General features: G+C 46.3%; 1 protein-coding gene across 20 annotated transcripts in view; it reads right to left on the bottom strand.

Moving 5' to 3' along the window:
- Nucleotides 1–51: 51 nt before the first annotated feature.
- Nucleotides 52–22,348, bottom strand: part of LOC110505645 (MAP/microtubule affinity-regulating kinase 3) — a 39,700-nt gene continuing 17,403 nt past the window's right edge. For 2 of the 20 annotated variants that reach the window (XM_036962648.1, XM_036962658.1), the window contains 14 exons: nucleotides 18,489–18,554; nucleotides 14,120–14,190; nucleotides 12,582–12,638; nucleotides 11,734–11,970; nucleotides 10,975–11,595; nucleotides 10,270–10,369; nucleotides 9,034–9,146; nucleotides 8,785–8,932; nucleotides 8,467–8,669; nucleotides 8,240–8,364; nucleotides 4,749–5,015; nucleotides 4,183–4,209; nucleotides 1,154–1,198; nucleotides 52–766 (listed from right to left, as the gene is read on the bottom strand). In XM_036962648.1, the coding sequence (XP_036818543.1) occupies nucleotides 427–766; nucleotides 1,154–1,198; nucleotides 4,183–4,209; nucleotides 4,749–5,015; nucleotides 8,240–8,364; nucleotides 8,467–8,669; nucleotides 8,785–8,932; nucleotides 9,034–9,146; nucleotides 10,270–10,369; nucleotides 10,975–11,595; nucleotides 11,734–11,970; nucleotides 12,582–12,638; nucleotides 14,120–14,190; nucleotides 18,489–18,554 (2,420 nt within the window). In that variant the 3' untranslated portion in view covers nucleotides 52–426. Of the gene's footprint in view, nucleotides 767–1,153; nucleotides 1,199–2,742; nucleotides 2,797–2,964; nucleotides 3,045–4,182; nucleotides 4,210–4,748; nucleotides 5,016–8,239; nucleotides 8,365–8,466; nucleotides 8,670–8,784; nucleotides 8,933–9,033; nucleotides 9,147–10,269; nucleotides 10,370–10,974; nucleotides 11,596–11,733; nucleotides 11,971–12,024; nucleotides 12,393–12,581; nucleotides 12,639–14,119; nucleotides 14,191–18,488; nucleotides 18,555–22,348 lie in introns of those variants that run through there. The other 18 variants (XM_036962656.1, XM_036962654.1, XM_036962657.1 and 15 more) reach the window with 18 other exon arrangements.

Below are 22,348 nucleotides of genomic sequence, written 5' to 3' on the forward strand. Positions count from 1 at the left end.
ATCTTTGATGAAGTTGCACATCCTCAGATTAGAATTTAAATATGCCACGAGTCAAGTTTACAGAATTTTATTGAGACACTGGTGATCCTACCATGTGAGCATTTACATGAACTCCATCTCTTATATATTCTTTGAAGTTAAAGAAATTGTGTATAACAATGTGTGGCTGTCTTGAAAGTCAGATTCATGACTTACTCTGAAAAGGTTAACTTTCATGAGATGACAAATAATATCAAAGACAAATGCTATTTTGGTCAATTTTCTCAGTATGACAAACCATATACAACTCCTGATGACCAGATTATATACCGTAGTTATTAGTAATTCAGTGATTATTGCCACACTCATTCAATACATACTCAGTATTTTGTAAAAAAAAAAGATTGTACAGCTTATACTTTCTAGATATAGTTTTACCCTTTTTGTTCATAGCTTTAACTCATTGGCGACTTTGGAAGCAATGTTTTTAAAAGCGATTGATGAGCCTGATATCCTCTTGAATCTCACGCCATTGAGGGAGAGGCGGGGCAGCTTGCACACCTCCATCACCCATTGGACCAGGTTCTCAGCATCGCCATGGACACAGAGCAGCAGGAAACACTCTTGCTGTTCGTAGTCACAATTGTTGGCCTCGAGCACCTTGCGTATCTCCCGCATGATGTCACAAGGCTCCATGGAGCTGGTGGTCCTCATACTCCAAGTGAATCTGAGGGAGCGGGGTTCACTGTCTTTACTTTCCCCTTTCTGATCCCCAGGTACATGGCGACTGGTAGGAAGGAGATAGGAAAAAGTTGAATTCACTAAAGCTGTGCAGTTTCCTATCTGTATAACAGAGTATTTACTTCAATCTGCTTTAAAGGGTCTTCCATGAATATGCAAGGTGTTGATCAAAGGGTCAATTAGCAGAGCATGCAATAAACAGATGGTCATGAAGCACCATGCACATTAGGAGTAGCACAACCACAGCAGGGCACAACACTCTGAGGAAACCATCATGATCTGAAATAACCACACCCAGAGACCACAGAAAAGGTGAGGCATGGGTAAACCCTATGAATTGACAGAGTGAACAGAGCTGGGCCTGGGAGTGAAGTGATATCAAGCCTAAAGTCACAGGAATATCAGGCTGAGAAAGCAACAACCTAAACCTCACCTTGAGCTCTCAAATCTCCCGTTTCTTTCAAACTCGGTTGAGACTCTGACAGTTGAGGGAGCAGAGCAAGATTAGAAGAAAAGTTAAAAAACACTAAATGTGAACTTCCAAAGAGAGTATTTGTCATTTCAAGAACAACAGATAACACTGATATATACTGTGAATATATATTGAAAGATATAACATGTATATTATACGGAGTTATAAAAACAAGAAAGCCACCAAGGTTACTATAACCTCCTTATGGAAGTATTGACATGAAACCTGTGCAACTGATCAGTCTCGTTGGTGTTCAAACTTTCCTGCTTCTTTAACACAAAATAAAAACGAGAGCAAAGGAACAAAAAAAGTGCTTAAACAGATGACAGAGCAAGGGTATACAGGAATGGAAATGTGTTGAATGATGGTATGACAGCTTGGTGACGAAGAGATTCACCCCAACATGACAAAAACAAAATCATACAGTGGAACTACATTCCACACACCCACACGTTTGCACACACAATTATGCTGTGTTTGTAGCCAAGTGGGAAGTGGGAATTTACCACATACGACTGGAAAAAATCCACTTCAACAGACCTCAAACTGGAAATTACTAGTGGGAAACTCGTTTATCATCCTGAGGTCACTTCTCTCATTCTGACATCACCTTCTACATAAATGACCTCAATAACAGCAGTTAAATGCAACAAAACATTATTTATAAAAAGCTGTTTTTTTAACACTATAATTTGTTTATGATTTACACAGCTTGTTGGCCATTAGCCAATCAGTGTTTCTCAATTAGTTAAAATCATGTGAATGATCCAACTGTTTACGACTTCACAACTGGTAAATTCCACTTTGTTACAAACGCAGCATTTGGGTCAGTGCATGCAGACTGGGGCTATTGTGGGAGGACTCATGCGGTCTACTCTAGAGGTTGACAGACAACAGAACAGTCCTATGTTTCTTCTCTCGGCGTGACACTGGATATGTTTAAAGAATTCATATTTGTATTTTTTTTTTTATTTAATCTTTGTTTAACTAGTCAGTTAAGAATACATTCTTATGTACAATGATGGCCTAGGAACAGTGGGTTAACTGCCTTGTTCAGGGGCAGAACGACAGATTTTTACCTTGTCAGCTCGGGGATTCGATCTAGCAACCTTTCGGTTACTGGCCCAATTAGGCTACCTGCCGCCCCAAAGAAGAGGGGGGTTGGTTAAAAAGACAACCAGGCAACCAGTCATAGGGCCATTGTAGACAGGGACTGCATACCAGGTCCACAGACCCTAATGAGTTTTGGGCTCCACACATGCAGACTAGCCTTGAAATGATTCTACAGGAGGGTAGAGGAAGTTAGATTCCTGGAGGGGTATTAGTTAGTGGGCAAGATAGCAGCCTCAAGCCAGGGGGATGAGGGACACAAAAAGGTCTGAGACTTTATCTGGGACAGGGAGAGGGGGGTTGGGAGTGTCTGTCACATACACATACTGGAGAGAAGGGAATGTGACTATGTCGGGGTGTGTATACAAATTCCTTCTTTCCACACAGAACTCTGACACACTAACTCTTGTTGGGACATAAGGGTTGAAATGATCCCTTACTCTAGGTCTCCATCTGCGACTTCCTACAATTCTCTATATCTTCCGCTGCTGAATCTGGAAGAAAAAATGGATTCTGAAAAAAGCTTGTATTTTTTTACGGATACATGAAAAGAGAAAGAAACTTGATGTACGACATGATCACAGGCCGATGATGCCAGGATGACAAGGAAGAAGAAAAAGGGTGAGAAAAGAGGGGGAGAGGTGGGTGAACAGAAGACTTACTAAGAGTCTTTGCTCCCTGGGCAGAAGGGACGGCAGGCCCTGATTTGGCCGTCTGCCGTTTGGTCGGGTCAATACTGACCCTGAAGGGAGGAAGAGCAGTGAAAAGGTCCAAGGTTAAAGGGCACAGAAAGGTCAGGGAAACATTGGCACACAGCAGTACAATAGTGAGGAGAAGAGTGAAGGGAGGGAACAGAGACCAAAGCGCATTGCCTACTACTGAGACAAGAGACTTCCTTCCCTATACTTAAACCAATCGTTTCCAAGATGTTACTCTGTGCAGAAATAAGAATCAACAGAGAAATGAAATGAGTGACAAGGACCTGGCGAATGAAGAAATATGGAAGGGTTGCAAAAGGTGACAACTTCCCGAGATGTAGAACTCCTGGTAGCCACTAGATGTCAGTGTGTCACTTAATCAGACTGAAGAACAGAAGGTTATGTCTGAAGAGGTAGTATGGTGGGAGAGCTTTGCCTTTTGTCCTAGCTTTGTAAACAACATATCCTGAACTGCCAGAACATCTGCTTGTAAATGTTTACAAATTGATGTTTCAAGACATAAATCCCTCTGATCTTGCTCATCAGAACGCCTGGTTCACAAAAAGTATTTCACAACCCTCTCGGTTCCCAACAAAAGAACACGACTCCACAAACCAATATTACAAATTGAAGTTCCCAAAGCCTTATAAACAATCATTCTTATCTTTACACTCTATATCCTGCATCGCCACATCACAAAGTCGATCACATTCCTACCAGCCAGCAAAGTTATTAATCGGGAGCATTGGTCACAACTAATAAGATACAGCAAAATCCAATTATGGACATGGATAAAGACAAGTTAGAATAGACAAATAGAATCTGTCTACCTTTCAAGCACAGATCTGTCTACATAAAAAACACAAACTTACCTGGAACAACAGTTCAATACAGAACAATCATTACTTTGTGAAAATCAAATCCGAATCAACAGGACCGTCCCCACCACATGCATTGGAAATTGATTAGTGTCAAGCTTTCTGTTGGCTGTTGATGGATTTTTTAACTGACCGATCGAGAGGGCAACACTGCCCTTACAATCTAACCCATCGTTAACTCCAGAAGCCTAAGGCCAATCACTGTCACAAAACAGAGGTTCTAAGCAGTATGTCAGCTCCAGCTTGTCCTAGTACTGGTTTTAGTTGATTAATTGCACACACTGAAGGTAATAGGGGGTCCTACCTTTTCGTAAACCCAAATGAAATGTTTCTACAACAGAATCAGCAAACACACAGAAACAGTGAAATGAGGCAAGAAACTGAAAGAAGATGATTGGTTGAAACTTGAAATGAGTGAACAGAAACAGGGTGGTTGGAATCAATGGCGAGGAGGAGAAGGTTCAACTAACAGATGTTGATTTCTATTCCTCATGTCAGGTTAGTCTCGGGACAACCCCGAATTGTTGACAGTAGCCTGGCTGCCTGTCTGAGATGTGTTCAATCTACTCAGTCTGGACAAAAATTCAAGTGGGTTTTCCCTGCTGGTTTACACTTGAGGTATGTTTAATTTGATGTCTTTCTCAGACTGGCACTCAGGCTACGTTATCAGTGCTTCTGGAACAATCTATTGTTAGTAGGACTGTGGATGTTCCACTCAATGTGACTCATGATACTAAAAAGCACACCTTTCAAAGACCACTCAGAAGGATTAAAAACAAACCATATAACTAGATATAGTCATAGTATATTTTAGGGGCTTGGACTCATAGTTGAATTGAGTGGCATGGAGCTGTAGTCCCTGACACCTACCTGCGTGTGAGTTTGGAGGTGAGTTTGGAGAAGAGGTTACTGGAGCCGCGGCTGCGGGTCTGGGAAAGGGGCGCTGTGTCTTGGGACAGGGTGGGTGAGGCTGGGGGCCCGTTGTAGGTGGCCGTGCGGCGCTCCTTCAGCTGACCACTGTGGAAGGTGCTGCGGCTCGCCGTGCCTCGTGGGAAACGTAGTCTGTCTGGCGTGGTGGCGTTGGTGATGCTGTGGGTGGATGCCACGGGGTTCCGCTGGCCAGGAGACACAGCCACACTGCAGGGAGGACGGAGGGAAGAGATCAGACAGAGAAGAAAGACAAACACCTGGCTGTACATACCAGTTCTATACATAGAATCACCAGCTGGGCCATTAGCATATCAACAGAACCTTACCTTCAAGTACTAAATTCTAAAATGACATCTGATCTGTGTCAATAATGTTAATTTAGAGTTATTCTAGTAGTTCACTATAGTGTGATATTGTTGAAGTGAGTTGGAGTCCTAATATCCAGATAGAATATTGTTTGGTGAAACATGGAGTGACTAATACAGGTTTGGATAGTCAAGCCAGAGGTAGGTAGTAGAGCTGCCAGTGCTAGACCAGGACCAGGGCCAGACCAGGGCCAGACCAGGGATCACAGGTCCAAGCAGATGATGAAGGAAAAATTGGGGAACAGAGGAGTGTGTATAATAAAGGGTGGGGCTGTCTCCTACAAGAGGTTAGAGAAAGGGAGAGATGACATCACAACGGTTAGAGATGGAGTCCATGAAAGGGATGCATGTGGGAGCCTTGTCGTGGGTTAGAGAGGGCCTGAGACAGTGAGACAGGTCTACACATAGGAGGTGAGAGGTCAGACAGACAGTTGGAGGCCCTGCCTGCCATCTTACAGAAGTCCAGAGTGCAGTGGGAGTGGGGCAGTGTGGCCCAGTCTGAGTCTGAGGGGAAGGCAGACAGGGGTCAGAGCCCTGGTACATCAGCTGGACCGAGGTGGACGAGCCAGCCAACACGGGGGCAAAGCCAGAGGACGAGCCAGTCAACACGGGGGCAAAGCCAGAGGGCGGGCTAATCATCACACAGGCATACGTCTCAATCATACTGGGACACGACCAGACCACGAAGAAACCAGAAAGATAGGAGATAGGAAAAAGGGGCCAAAAAAGAGAAGCGATGGGGAGGAAGTAGAGAAGCGATGGGGGGGAAGTAGAGAAGCGTTGGTGAGGAATTAGAGGAGCGACGGTGAGGAAGTAGAGAAGCGACGGTGATGAAGTAGAGAAGCGACTGTGAGGAAGTAGAGAAGCGACGGGGAGGAAGTAGAGAAGCGACGGGGAGGAAGTAGAGATGCGACGGGGGGGAAGTAGAGAAGCGACGGGGAGGAAGTAGAGAAGCGACGGGGGGGGAAGTAGAGAAGCGACGGGGAGGAAGTAGAGAAGCGACGGGGGGGAAGTAGAGAAGCGACGGGGGGGAAGTAGAGAAGCGACGGGGGGGAAGTAGAGAAGCGACGGGGGGGAAGTAGAGAAGCGACGGGGGGGAAGTAGAGAAGCGACGGGGGGGAAGTAGAGAAGCGACGGGGGGGAAGTAGAGAAGCGACGGTGAGGAAGTAGAGAAGCGACGGGGGGGAAGTAGAGAAGCGACGGGGGGGAAGTAGAGAAGCGACGGTGAGGAAGTAGAGAAGCAACGGTGAGGAAGTAGAGAAGCGACGGGGGGAAGTAGAGAAGCGACGGGGGGGAAGTAGAGAAGCGACGGGGGGAAGTAGAGAAGCGGTGGTGAGGAAGTAGAGAAGCGACGGGGGGGAAGTAGAGAAGCGACGGGGGGAAGTAGAGAAGCGACGGGGGGAAGTAGAGAAGCGACGGGGGGGAAGTAGAGAAGCGACGGTGAGGAAGTAGAGAAGCGACGGTGAGGAAGTAGAGAAGCGACGGGGGGAAGTAGAGAAGCGACGGGGGGAAGTAGAGAAGCGACGGGGGGAAGTAGAGAAGCGATGGGGGGAAGTAGAGAAGTGACGGGGGGGAAGTAGAGAAGCGACGGGGGGGAAGTAGAGAAGCGGTGGTGAGGAAGTAGAGAAGCGGTGGTGAGGAAGTAGAGAAGCGGTGGTGAGGAAGTAGAGAAGCGGTGGTGAGGAAGTAGAGAAGCGGTGGTGAGGAAGTAGAGAAGCGGTGGTGAGGAAGTAGAGAAGCGGTGGTGAGGAAGTAGAGAATCGGTGGTGAGGAAGTAGAGAAGCGATGGGGGGGAAGTAGAGAAGCGGCGGGGTGAAGTAGAGAAGCGATGGTGAGGAAGTAGAGAAGCGACGGTGAGGAAGTAGAGAAGCGACGGGGGGGAAGTAGAGAAGCGACGGGGGGAAGTAGAGAAGCGATGGGGGGAAGTAGAGAAGCGACGGGGGGAAGTAGAGAAGCGATGGGGGGAAGTAGAGAAGCGACGGGGGGAAGTAGAGAAGCGACGGGGGGGAAGTAGAGAAGCGGTGGTGAGGAAGTAGAGAAGCGGTGGTGAGGAAGTAGAGAAGCGGTGGTGAGGAAGTAGAGAAGCGGTGGGGGGGAAGTAGAGAAGCGACGGGGGGAAGTAGAGAAGCGGTGGTGAGGAAGTAGAGAAGCGGTGGTGAGGAAGTAGAGAAGCGGTGGTGAGGAAGTAGAGAAGCGGTGGTGGGGAAGTAGAGAAGCGGTGGGGGGAAGTAGAGAAGTGGCGGGGTGAAGTAAAGAAGCGATGGTGAGGAAGTAGAGAAGCGACGGTGAGGAAGTAGAGAAGCGACGGGGGGGAAGTAGAGAAGCGACGGGGGGAAGTAGAGAAGCGATGGGGGGAAGTAGAGAAGCGACGGGGGGAAGTAGAGAAGCGATGGGGGGGAAGTAGAGAAGCGACGGGGGGGAAGTAGAGAAGCGACGGGGAGGAAGTAGAGAAGCGGTGGTGAGGAAGTAGAGAAGCGGTGGTGAGGAAGTAGAGAAGCGGTGGTGAGGAAGTAGAGAAGTGGTGGTGAGGAAGTAGAGAAGCGGTGGTGAGGAAGTAGAGAAGCGGTGGTGGGGAAGTAGAGAAGCGGTGGGGGGAAGTAGAGAAGCGGTGGGGGGAAGTAGAGAAGCGGTGGTGAGGAAGTAGAGAAGCGACGGGGGGAAGTAGAGAAGCGACGGGGGGGAAGTAGAGAAGCGGTGGTGAGGAAGTAGAGAAGCGGTGGTGAGGAAGTAGAGAAGCGGTGGTGAGGAAGTAGAGAAGCGGTGGTGGGGAAGTAGAGAAGCGGTGGGGGGAAGTAGAGAAGCGGTGGTGAGGAAGTAGAGAAGCGATGGGGGGATGTAGAGAAGCGATGGGGGTGAAGTAGAAGAAGAGCACAACATTGAGGATATTTCTCCCCTGGAGGCCTGGTCTTGTTTTTCTTCAATAAATTCTCTCAATATTAACAGTATTGATACACATCGTTCCCTCCTCTGTGCCCCTGGGGGGAGGAACAGTGAAGGTGCTGTGTTGAATGCTGATTCCATGTGGAAAACACAGGGAACACAGTCAAATTGTAGCCTGTTCCTTACCTGTTCTCTTTCCCATTGGGAATGACAGAGAGACAGTCCATAGCGTTCCTGTCGCTGCACACATACGTGTTTCTCCTCGTCATCCCGTCAGAGCCAGTGTTATTCTGCAGGGTGGAACAGAAACTCTGAAATCACAAATCATCAAATCGGAATGGAGGATTCATCCCCACTCCAAGTGTAAGAATATGTTATACAATTGATAATGGGATGGAATAGCAGACACTCACGTTGGGAACAGTGGGAACCCCCTTCCTGCCATTGGGAATATCAGCCTTGTTGGGGTTGTTGGCGTTCCCCAGCAAGGGGCTGGGTGGGGGGACACAGCGCCCCCCGGGGACACTGCGCCCTCCCTCCTCTTTGATGTTGTTTTCGGCCGTGCTGGTCTGACTCCTCTTAGGGTGTCCTGAACCTGGGGGAACATTCTGACCCACTGGAGAAGAGAGAGAAAACGAGGAAGAGAGGAAATGGTAGAGCTGAAACACATTTGTCAAAGATGAGAATTCCCTCTAAATGGTTGTTAATGACTGACTGATAGAGTGTCTCACCCTGATCACTGTAGCGTCTCTGTTTCTGGTTGGAGGAGACGCTCCGCTGGACTTTGAGGTGTGAGGGGGACTGGCCATTGAGCTCGCTGGTGGGCCGGGGTTTAGCCAGGGACAGGTTGCTGCTGGAGGTTGAAACACTGGGCTCCAGCTAGGTCAAAGGTTACACACACACACACACACATTAAAAAGATTGGACACTAATGGATATACTAAGCACTAGACCACAACTATCCATAGTGTTGCTCTGACCTCAGAAGACTTCCTCCCCAGCAGTAGGTAGGTGGCAGTGATCTCGTCATACTTCATCTTGGCCAGAGACTCCTGGATCTCCTCTGGAGAGAAGCCCATCCCCACCATTACATCTGGAACAGTACAGAGACATGAGTTCACATATACAGCCCTGGCCTCCACAAGCATTGTCAACAACTGTCTTATTTTAAGGGACCTTTCATTTAAATGAATTGACCCCAATCCTGCAGCCCAAAATGGCTGCCATAATACCAGAAAGGTCTTTATTCGCCAGTATCAGCAACCCACATCCTTAGTGTGTTCTACATAGATATAAACAATTCATAAGCAATTATGCACACTTGCTCCTCTGACTCATTTAAAGCAAACATATTAGATCTTCCTTTTTCACCATAACGACAAGAGATCTTTCACCACTTAATAAATGTAGCAGCAACCTCATCATGCGAGTGAGTCATTGCTTTCTAGCTCAGGTGTCATCACCCGGCCCCCCTCCTCCCTCTCGCCCCATCCGTCAGCAGGAGGACAGGTGATGCAAGCAGCACAGCGGGAGTGGAAGTGATTGGTTGGGAGGCAGAGGAAGATGGGGAGTGATTACACCCCCACTGCGCTACTTGCATCACATTGAGAGGAGCATGCCAGGTGGGGAAGCTCCCGGAGCGGCAGTTCCACCAGACATCAGCTCCCTCTATCCATCTGTGCTCCACAATCAATGTGTTCAGGCAGATCAGGCTTCACCAAACCCAGAGGAGTCAGTGCTTCTCCACTGGGTGAATGAGATGGGGAACGCCCTGAAACGTGATCTCTCTCCACTAGACTACAGAGCCCTCAGTGAAACATGTGCTCCATTTCATCTCTCCCTCCCGCCCGCTCTCTTTCTCTCTGTGCTAGGTGACTGGCAGCTCCCTCTAACCAACGTGCTCTGACAGAGATCCCAGCTGCTGTTATGCAATACCCCCACACTCCAGAGGACATCTTTCAGCATGTACACCCTCTCTCCCCCTCCCTCTACCCCTTAGTGCTTTTATCCAGGCCAAGATGTGGAGGTTCTCTCTGTCTCGTGTCTCTCCCTCTCGGAGGCTCCTGCAGAAGTAGTTTTTATGCTGCGTTTTATCTTTTCCTTTTGAAAACTGTAAAGTGCTTAAATACTGAGAGCGATTATGTTGCAGTGCTGCTGCCTACACACGTTAGAGTTCGTGAAGCTCAAAAACAAGAGTCGTTTTCTCCTCTTAGTACCTATTCTCTTCTGATCTGCGATGTCCTGTTCTGGTTCTACGAAAGGCTTGAGCTCGTCGTCCTCCGATCCCGCATTGATCCAGCGGTCTTTCATGATTTGCTGAAATAAAATGTTAAAAAAAAGAGTCCTCATAGAACAGGGTCCTTTTACTACAGGGTCCTATCCTCATGATCACAGGGTGGGTGGGGGGTGGGGGGGGTTATTTTCTTAAATCCACTTAAAGGTTCACTTATTTCACCTCATTGCACTCAAAAAACAAATTGAATTGTGATTTCCCCTAAAAATAAGAATTGGAAAATAGATTTTGATTTGAATCAATGCTACACTGTTTGAAAGCTGAATCGTCATTTAAAGTCAGTCTAATCTAATTCTCAAACAAACTCACCAATCAATTGGGCGGTCGTGTACGATGGGTTTACAAGATAATGATAATAGGAAATGTTCAACCACGAGGCCGATATCTGTTCTAAATTACATCTTTAGATGCAGGACTGTATGTAATCTGAACTTCTAGTGAGAAGAGGGATGAGGATGGATATGAGCACACAATGTGAACATACAGAAACCAAGACAACTATGTGCTGTGCCTGCATTTCGCTCTGCCTAAAACTCAGAAAACAAGAAAGATAAAAACAAGAGGGATCATGAATTATGTATTGTGCCAACAGAGGAGAGAAAGAGAATGGAGAATATATAATCAGCACAAAAAGAGAGCAGTGTGTTGAGCAGATGCCGGCCCAAGGAATGGAGAGGTGGATGGATGGACAGATGGCAGGCAGGCGGATGGACAGATGGCAGGCAGACGGATGGACAGATGGCAGGCAGGCGGATGGACAGATGGCAGGCAGGCGGATGGGCAGATGGCAGGCAGGCGGATGGACAGATGGCAGGCAGGCAGGCGGATGGACAGATGGCAGGCAGGCAGGCGGATGGACAGATGGCAGGCAGACGGATGGGCAGATGGCAGGCAGGCCGATGGACAGATGGCAGGCAGGCCGATGGACAGATGGCAGGCAGGCCGATGGAGAGATGGCAGGCAGGCCGATGGAGAGATGGCAGGCAGGCCGATGGAGAGATGGCAGGCAGGCCGATGGAGAGATGGCAGGCAGGCGGAGGGACAGATGGCAGGCAGGCGAATCGACAGATGGCAGATGGATGGAGAGAATAAAGTGTTGAATATTTACATTTTCGCTGTCCTCCCTCACCTCGAGAGTCCCCCGCTTGGCCGGGTTGAGCACCAGGAAGCGCTTGAGGAGGTTCTCGCAGTCTGTGGACATGTAGAAGGGGATACGATATTTCCCCCTCAGAACCCTCTCCCTAAGCTCCTACAGAGAGACGGACAGGGAGAAAGAGTGAGTGAGGACATCTTATCTCAAGTTTTACCCCTATGTTTCACTGACTATGAATCTCCCACAGACAAAGGAACTGAGTATGGAAGTATTTCTATGAGTCTTACTACATACCTTAAGGTTCTGCCCATCGAAGGGCAGAGAGCCGCTGACCAGTGTGTAGAGGATGACCCCCAGGCTCCAGACGTCCACCTCGGGCCCATCGTACTTCTTCCCCTGAAACAGCTCCGGGGCGGCGTAGGGTGGGGAGCCACAGAACGTGTCCAGCTTGTTCCCCATGGTGAACTCATTACTAAAGCCAAAGTCCGCTATCTTAATGTTCATGTCTGCATCCAGCAGCAGGTTCTCTGCCTAGAGACACAGGAGGGGAATTGGAGAAGAATGGGGTGATGAGGTGAGAGATGGCTGGGACGTCAGATTGAAAGACAGAGGTAACAGACTACCTAGGCCACAGGTAAAAGCATAACACATTTGAATAACCCACAAAGATCCATGCTGACAGTAGAGTTCCAATCAGAGGTAGAGATGTCAAAAGGCACAACAAATATCTACTGATCCCTCCACAGAAAACCCCCTCACAAAACAAAGTGCTCTACAAGTCAAAGTAAGTGTCAAACACACAGGGGGAGACAGCTGCTCTCTGCTCTTACATCTCAGTCCTCATGGATCATTCATGAAGCTCTACAGCGTAAACACTGTATGGACACGCTGCTGATGGAAAGGAGATGGGAGCTCTGAACAGAGTAACTCCCACTGAGGTCGACCCCCTCACGCTAACCAAGATAAAAATACAGGAGCATCAATATTTATTCTACATGTGGCAGCATAAATGGAATGGAATTTTAAGTGAGTATGTGGTGCAATGGCGAACATGTGAGCATGGAAAAGCACCGCCTTTGGCCACTTTAGTTCACCCCCCCCCCCCCCACACACACATACACCCACCCTCACTGGGTCCTTACCTTCAGGTCTCTATGAACAATGTGCTTCTGGTGGCAGTACTGCACAGCAGAAACGATCTACAGAGAAACACACATACAGAGTGATACAGTTAGTCTTCCACCTGGCACAGTTTTCACACCTCCCGTAGGTGAAGGAAATGGAGAGGAGATGTGGAGTACAACCACCCTGGGTGAAGGATATGGAGAGGAGATGTGGTGTACAACCACCCTGGGTGAAGGATATGGAGAGGAGATGTGGTGTACAACCCCCCTGGGTGAAGGATATGGAGAGGAGATGTGGTGTACAACCACCCTGGGTGAAGGATGTGGAGAGGAGATGTGGTGTACAACCCCCCTGGGTGAAGGATATGGAGAGGAGATGTGGTGTACAACCACCCTGGGTGAAGGATGTGGAGAGGAGATGTGGTGTACAACCACCCTGGGTGAAGGATATGGAGAGATGTGGTGTACAACCACCCTGGGTGAAGGATATGGAGAGGAGATGTGGTGTACAACCACCCTGGGTGAAGGATGTGGAGAGGAGATGTGGTGTACAACCCCCCTGGGTGAAGGATATGGAGAGGAGATGTGGTGTACAACCACCCTGGGTGAAGGATGTGGAGAGGAGATGTGGTGTACAACCCCCCTGGGTGAAGGATGTGGTGAGGAGATGTGGTGTACAACCCCCCTGGGTGAAGGATGTGGAGAGGAGATGTGGTGTACAACCACCCTGGGTGAAGGATATGGAGAGGAGATGTGGTGTACAACCCCCCTGGGTGAAGGATGTGGTGAGGAGATGTGGTGTACAACCCCCCTAGGTGAAGGATGTGGTGTACAACCCCCCCAGGTGAAGGATGTGGTGTACAACCCCCCTAGGTGAAGGATGTGGTGAGGAGATGTGGTGTACAACCCCCCTGGGTGAAGGATGTGGTGAGGAGATGTGGTGTACAACCCCCCCTAGGTGAAGGATGTGGTGAGGAGATGTGGTGTACAACCCCCCTGGGTGAAGGATGTGGTGAGGAGATGTGGTGTACAACCCCCCCTAGGTGAAGGATGTGGTGAGGAGATGTGGTGTACAACCCCCCTGGGTGAAGGTTGTGGTGAGGAGATGTGGTGTCGAGTGAGAAGACAGATACAACTAAAAAGAGACCATGTCTAAGAAACAGAGTGTAGACATGAAGCTTGGAGAAAACTGAGTCTCCTCTTCCTGTGTGAGCATCTGCTCGAGGTTTATCAGAGCTCCCAATGAAACTCTGCAGTGAGATGAACCTGCGGTCAGACCAGGGAAGTAGTTAGCTATAGCCTCGACATTGCTGAGTGTGCCTGCCTATCCTCCCACTGCAGAGCGCTGTGTGGAGGCAGCACATCCCCAGTGTATCACTGTCAGTGGGAGAGAGATAAGCGATGAGGGCAGCTCTGTGTTTTGCCATTTCTCATAACTTTACAGTAACAGCAGACTATCCTGGGTGGTTTAGGACACTGACCAATGAGGAATCGGCAGGCAGACAGGCAAGGCAGGGTGAGAATCCAGTACACTGCGGGTAAAGTCCTGTACCTACCTGTCTAAATTTAGCCCTGGCCTCTTTTTCCTTCATCCTTCCGTGTGCAACAAGGTAGTCGAAGACCTCTCCTGCATGAGAAAGAAGACAACAGTAAGGATATTAAATTGAAGGCTGTGTATTTCAAAGGGAAAACGGTACGAAAACACTTTGTACATCAAATAAGGTCAAGGTTTAGAGCAGGGCTGTTCAATTCCGGTTCTGGAGGGCCAAAATACTTCCATGTCTTGTTTCTACCTGGTAGTTAATGGCACACACCTGGTGTCCCAAGTCTGAATTAAACCCTTATTAGGAGAGGATGAAAATCAGAAGTGTTTCGGCCCTCCAGGACTGACATTGAACAGCCCTAGTTTAGAGAATAATCCAAATCAAATAAAGAACTACTTTAAAACACAGCATGAGGAGGATGTGAACCTAACTGTTCCTCACGCCTACAGAGAGACACAGAACTCTAATTCCTTTACTGTAGTACTGTCCTGAAGGCACAAGCTTCTGAGTATGGCAACAACATCAGATGCTTTCTTCAGCCCACGCAGCTATGTTGTGTTCTCTCAAACCCGTCCATGCTAAAACGTGACACAGCTCTCTCGTGTGCTAACAGCAGCTGAGAGGTTAGTGGGTGAGAAGGGGGGGTCCAGCATTAACAACTTGCCCCATAAAACCTTTTGTTCTGCATCCCCGAAACCCTCCCACACACAATCAGTGTTGATCTGCGGTGGCAGCAAGTGAGCGTGTGTGCGAAAGAGCGAGCTTGTAGGACTATGTGCGCAAAAGAGAGTCACCAGTGCCCTCCAACTCTGCTCTAAATGCAGTGTGTGTGTCAACACACATTTCAGATTTCCTAGAAGTAGGTTGCAATGTACTGAATATGATATATTTCCTGTAGGGCTGACCCCGTTTTGTTGACTGGTCGTTTGTTTGGTCAATAGGCTTTTGGTTGACTGAGATTTCTTTAGTCGGGCAGTAGTACATAAAAAAATGTTAATGGTGTACAAGACACCTGTCTAATTGGCACCTGCCTGAGTGGACTAATCCATTATAGAGGCCGTGGGGATGGCACAGTCCATCACTCTAAGACATGTGCTACTGAAATTGTATATGGTTATATTACATTGGAACAATGGTGCAACACTAATAAAAATAAGATTTTATAACAGATGTACGCTTTCTCCCACGTTGGATAGCAGTCGCTGTCAGTGGTTCTGAAACACATCAGTGCACTGTTGGCGCCTAGACCATGTTGCTTTGTGCATAATAGCAAAGTTAACCAGCATATTGGTGTTGAGAACAATGCTGTGGAGGCAGCAGCAGAATGAGGAGATGAGAAAAACAGCCTTTTGACTTAATTGTCTAAGAGAAGTAGCCTAACTGTTAAATGTGCCTGGCTTTATAAATCATCAATATATCTACAGAAATAAGACAGATCCTGCTTCTGTTGCCTGTTTGTTTAATAGCCCACTGATTCCATGAGCACCAAGCCTTCGTAAGCACCAAACATGTCAGGATAAGCAATTTCACAAATTCGTCTGTTTGCTATACTGTAATAAAGGCTTTATCTTGTTTTTCGTTAGAACAGCCTGTCGGGTATTATTTATCATTTATTTAGTGTTACTTACACGGTTCCAAATTGTCCGAAAAATATTTAGAATAACCCTCCTTTTTCTTGATCTCATTATTGTTGTGACTATTATTGTTATGACTTTCATTGTTCTAATAATAAGTAATGTCATTATCATTAGTAGGCTTAGTATAGCTGCATCGCATAACCGCCATTGAGCTGTAGGCCTAAGAGCGCATCCTGTTTATTCTTAATACTGAAACTTACTTTGGTCTATATATAACTTACAGTACTGTAACAATCAATCACTCATTCATTAATGTCATCACACAGCATGAGTCATTCATGATTTGAAATGCAATCAAGCATTGACCCTTGAATAATTAGCGTGAACAATAAATAAACCGTTCCATTTTGCTGTAATAAAGAAAAAAAAAAAAGTTGTTTACATTGTTCCAAACAGTCAGATAAATTATATTGTAATCTAACAGAACCTGTTTGGCACACATAATATGCACGGAGTGCTTGCTCCTTACCTTACGAGCTAAACTACTTCTATGCTTGCGTCGAGGCAAATAACACTTAAACATGCATGAGAGCACCAGCTGTACCGGAACACTGTGTGATCACCCTCTCCGCAGCCGATGTGAGTATGACCTTTAGACAGGTCAACATTTACAAGGCAGCTGGGCCAAACGGATTACCAGGACGTGTACTGCAAGCATGTGCTGACCAACTGTATTCACTGACATTTTCAACATCTCCCTGTCCGAGTCTGTAATACCAACATGTTCTAAGCAGACTACCATAGTGCCTGTGCCCAAGAACACAAAGGTAACCTGCCTAAATGACTACCAACCCGTAGCACTCACGTCTGTAGCCATGAAGTGCTTTGAAAGGCTGGTCATGGCTCACATCAACACCAGCATCCCAGAAACCCTAGACCCACTCCAATTTGCATACCGCCCCAACAGATCCACAGATGATGCAGTCTCCATTGCACTCCACACTGCCCTTTCCCACCTGGACAAAAGGAACATCTATGTGAGAATGCTATTCATTGACTACAGCTCAGTGTTCAACACCATAGCGCCCTCAAAGCTCATCAATAAGCTAAGTACCCTGGGACTAAATACCTCCCTCTGCAACTGGATCCTGGACTTCCTGACGGGCCGCCCCTAGGTGGTAAGGGTAATAATGACAATTACAACAATACTGAATGAACACTTATTTTAACTTAATATAATACATTAATAAAAATAAATTTAGCCTTAAATAAATAATGAAACATGTTCAATTTGGTTCAAATAATACAAAAACAAAGTGTTGGAGAAGAAAGTAAAAGTGCAATATGTGCCATGTAAAAAAGCTAACGTTTCAGTTCCTTGCTCAGAACAGGAGAACATATGAAAGTTGGTGGTTCCTTTTAACATGAGACTTCAATATTTCAAGGTAAGAGGTTTTAGGTTGTAGTTAATATAGTATTTATAGGACTATTTCTCTCTATACCATTTGTATTTCATATACCTTTGACTATTGGATGTTCTTATAGGCACTATAGTATTGCCAGTGTAACAGTATAGCTTCCGTCCCTCTCCTCGCCCCTACCTGGGCTCGAACTAGGAACACATCGACAACAGCCACACTCAAAGCAGCGTTACCCATCGCTCCACAAAAGCCGCGGCCCTTGCAGAGCAAGGAGAATAACTACTCCAAGTCTCAGAGCGAGTGATGTTTGAAACGCTGTTAGCGCTCACCCCGCTAACTAGCTAGCCATTTCACATCGGTTACACCAGCCATTAGGCTGATAGGCTTGAAGTCATAAACAGCGCTGTGCTTGTGAAGAGCTGCTGGTAAAAATTACAAAAGTGCTGTTTGAATGAATGCTTACGAGCCTGCTGCTGCCTACCATCGCTCAGTCAGACTGCTCTATCAAATCAGACTTAATTATAACATAACACACAGAAATACGAGCCTTTGGTCATTAATATGGTTGAATCCGGAAACTATCATTTTGAAAACAAAACGTTTATTTTTTCAGTGAAATACGGAACAGTTCGGTATTTTATCTAATGGGTGGCATCCCTAAGTCTAAATATTCTTGTTACATTGAACAACCTTCAATGTTACGTCATAATTACGTACAATTCTGGCAAATTAGTTCGCAATGAGACAGGCTGCCCAAACTGTTGCATATACCCTGACTCTGCGTGCAATGAACGCAAGAGAAGTGACACAATTTCACCCTAATAATGCCTGCTAACCTGGATTTCTTTTAGCAAAATATGCAGGTTTAAAAATATATACTTCTGTGTATTGATTTTAAGAAAGGCTGTAATTATGTTGCAGCTTTAGCAGCACGAACAGCGCAATAAACACTGTGGTGGTCGCTGCAGCAGGGAGGAGAGAGCGACAATGGATGCTAGTCACACAGTCGCTCACTGTCATTTTTTTTTTTAACACATCAAGTCTGAGCCCGGCTCGGCACAATCAAATCAATTGCGGTCAGACTTCCTCTAGTCATGTGTGTCTTAATTATTTTATCAAACAGTGCACTTAACGCATCAGACAAGCTCAGTGAATACACTGTAGTTGATTTGATTAAACACATAGGATTTGTCTACATATGGAAAAATACACTTATGAAAATGTAGACCAATTGATGGGTCGAAAGAACCGAGATGACTCTCGGTCGACCATGATTTTTTTCAGTCGGGGACAGCCCTAGTTTCCTGTATGGCTCTTCACCATGCCCTATGCCATCACAGCAGTTACGGGGGCTGAGAAGCCGAGGCATAACATACTACTCACCTCCACTGGCATACTCCATCACCAGGTACAGCGTCCTCTCTGTCTCGATCACCTCAAACAGCTTGACTATGTAGAAAAGAGAAAGATCTGTCCTTGAATTCAGGCCCACACTCAAAAACAATTAAGAATTTCATCTTTCTGGCTGTGTAAAAATGGGTGTCCTGGATAGCTGACGGCATTGTCAGGGAGCAGCGGTGTAAATGGATCCTGGTAAGAGAGAGACTCTGTACGCCTGACACTGAACTGCTTTCTGTGTCACTGCGACCCTACTACCTGCCCCGTGAGTTCCCCCAATTGTTTGTTACCGTTGTGTACATTCAACCTAAAGCTAATACAACAAAGGCATCAGAGATGATTTATAATCTGTCACAGAAACTGGAATCCATCTCCCCGATGCACCCAAATTTATTTTAGGTGATTTTAACAACTGTACCTTGCAAAGTCCTGCGCACATACCACCAGTATGTGAAATGTCACAATAGGAAAAATAGGACTCTTGACTTGTGCTATGGGACAATACCAAATGCATTTTCTGCCACCACCAGACCACCCCTGGGGACATCAGACCACAATGTGGTCTACCTCAGGCCAACCTACTGTCAGCTCCTGGAGAGGGAGAATTAAAACTGTCCAGATCTGGAATGACAAGGGTATCACTTGTCTCCAGGGGTGTTTTGACTGTACTGTGTGGGAGGTATTCGGTCTCCAGGGGTGTTTTGACTGTACTATGTGGGAGGTATTTGAGGACAGCAGCTCTGATCTTGATGAACTCACAGATGTTGTTTCAGACTATGTAATCTTCTGTGTTGAGTCAGTTGGGCCTACTAAAACCTGTAAAATCTTCCCCAACAATAAGCCTTGGGTATCAAAACATCTAAAATCACTACTTGATAGGAAGAAGGCAGTTTATGCCAAGGGTGATAGACAGGCTTTAAGAGATGTACAATGTGAGATCAAAAGACAGATACAGTGGGGCAAAAAAGTATTTAGTCAGCCACCAATTGTGCAAATTCTCCCACTTAAAAAGATGAGGCCTGTAATTTTCACCATAGGTACACTTCAACTATGAGACAAAATGAGAGAGAAAAAAATCTAGAAAATCACATTGTAGGATTTTTAATGAATTTATTTGCAAATTATGGTGGAAAATAAGTATTTGGTCACCTACAAACAAGCAAGATTTGTCTCTCACAGACCTGTAACTTCTTCTTTAAGAGGCTCCTCTGTCCTCCACTCGTTACCTGTATTAATGGCACCTGTTTGAACTTGTTATCAGTATAAAAGACACCTGTCCACAACCTCAAACAGTCACACTCCAAACTCCACTATGGCCAAGACCAAAGAGCTGTCAAAGGACACCAGAAACAAAATTGTAGACCTGCACCAGGCTGGGAAGACTGAATCTGCAATACGTAAGCAGCTTGGTTTGAAGAAATCAACTGTGGGAGCAATTATTAGGAAATGGAAGACATACAAGACCACTGATAATCTCCCTCGATCTGGGGCTCCACGCAAGATCTCACCCCGTGGGGTCAAAATGTACACAAGAACGGTGAGCAAAAATCCCAGAACCACACGGGGGACCTAGTGAATGACCTGCAGAGAGCTGGGACCAAAGTAACAAAGCCTACATTCAGTAACACACTACGCCACCAGGGACTCAAATCCTGCTTAAGCCAGTACATGTCCAGGCCCGTCTGAAGTTTGCTAGAGAGCATTTGGATGATCCAGAAGAAGATTGGGAGAATGTCATATGGTCAGATGAAACCAAAATATAACTTTTTGGTGAAAACTCAACTCATCGTGTTTGGAGGACAAAGAATGCTGTGTTGCATCCAAAGAACACCATACCTACTGTGAAGCATGGGGGTGGACACATCATGCTTTGGGGCTGTTTTTCTGCAAAGGGACCAGGACGACTGATCCGTGTAAAGGAAAGAAAGAATGGGGCCATGTATCGTGAGATTTGAGTGAAAACCTCCTTCCATCAGCAAGGGCATTGAAGATGAAACGTGGCTGGGTCTTTCAGTATGACAATGATCCCAAACACACCGCCCGGGCAACGAAGGAGTGGCTTCGTAAGAAGCATTTCAAGGTCCTGGAGTGGCCTAGCCAGTCTCGAGATCTCAACCCCATAGAAAATCTTTGGAGGGAGTTGAAAGTCCGTGTTAGCCAGCAACAGCCCCAAAACATCACTGCTCTAGAGGAGATCTGCATGGAGGAATGGGCCAAAATACCAGCAACAGTGTGTGAAAACCTTGTGAAGACTTACAGAAAATGTTTGACCTCTGTCATTGCCAACAAAGGGTATATAACAAAGTATTGAGATAAACTTTTGTTATTGACCAAATACTTATTTTCCACCATAAATTTGCAAATAAATTCATTAAAAATCCTACAATGTGATTTTCTTTCCTCATTTTGTCTGTCATAGTTGAAGTGTACCTATGATGAAAATTACAGGCCTCTCTCATCTTTTTAAGTGGGAGAACTTGCACAATTGGTGGCTGACTAAATACTTTTTTGTCCCACTGTACTGGTGAACAAGGAGGCATTCAAGCAAAGGGTGGAGAGGACCCCTCTCCCCAGGAAACGCAAGGGTGGCCTGGCCAAAGGATTAAATCCATGACTAGTGCCCCCCACATAGGCAGGAGGAAAACCAGTGCTGACCATGGGAGATGTTTTCTTCTCAAGATTTGAATCAGACAACTTTGTGTTGGAGGTAAAACAAACGGAAGCACCATTACAAATGTTTGTGAGAGTTGTTAAACAGTCTGATGTTATAAAGTTGTTCAGGGGATGTAACACAGACAAAAGCCCAGGCCCAGACAAAATAAGTGGACATGTGTTGAATGACTACCGCCCTGTCGCCTTGACATCCTTAGTAATAAAATTCCTTGAGAAACTTGTGGAAAGTAATATTCTCAGCATCACCCAGAAGCTTCTCGACCCATTTCAGTCTGCCTATCAACCTAGCAGAGGAGTTGATGATGCCATTCTTACTCTCCTTAACATGGTCTATAGACATCTAGAGGATGCCAAATCCCATGTTAGGGTTCTGTTTTGTTGACTTTTCTTCAACGTTCAACACAATCCAGCCCTACATTCTGGCACAGAGACTCATTCAGGACTTCTCCTTAGATGGGGGGCTGGTTTTGGGGCTGTTGGGACTTCCTGAGCCAACGCTCACAGCGAGTCAAAATTAGGTCTCCATGTGTCGGACATACGCAATAGCAACACAGGCTCTCCTCAGGGATGTGTTTTGTCCCTACTCCTGTACACTAATAGTTGTACTAGTTCCATCCTGACAGACACCTCGTTAAGTTCGCTGATGACACTGCCTTGATCAGCCTGTTGCATGATGACGAGGAACATCATGGCCCGGTCCTAGATGGCTTTGTAGAGTGGTGTGAGGAATCACACTTGGTCCTCAATACAATCAAGACCAAAGAGATGTGCATAGATTTCAGGAAGTGTACAACACCTCTGCAACATCTATCAGTGGTCAGAATATAGAGATTGTAGAGGAATACAAATACCTGGGTGTCCTCTTGGACAATAAGCTTCAGTGGAGTAAATGTACAGACCTGTCCTACAAAAAGAGCCAACAGAGACTGTACTTTCTCAAAAAGCTGGGATCTTTTAATGTAGACTGTACTATACTGACTCTGTTTTACAAATATTTAATTGAGAGTATTTTAACTTTTTGCATTGTTTGTTGGTTTGGCAATGCCACTGTCAGCCAGAGAAATATGCTGAGAAGGATTATCACCACAGCAAGCAAGGTACTTGGAGTCAAACAGACAGGCCTGGATGAGATCTTTAAGGTCAGGGCCCTCCGCAAGGCTCACAAAATCATT

This window comes from Oncorhynchus mykiss, chromosome 25 (genome assembly GCF_013265735.2).
Source record: "Oncorhynchus mykiss isolate Arlee chromosome 25, USDA_OmykA_1.1, whole genome shotgun sequence".
Classification (NCBI taxonomy): domain Eukaryota; kingdom Metazoa; phylum Chordata; class Actinopteri; order Salmoniformes; family Salmonidae; genus Oncorhynchus; species Oncorhynchus mykiss.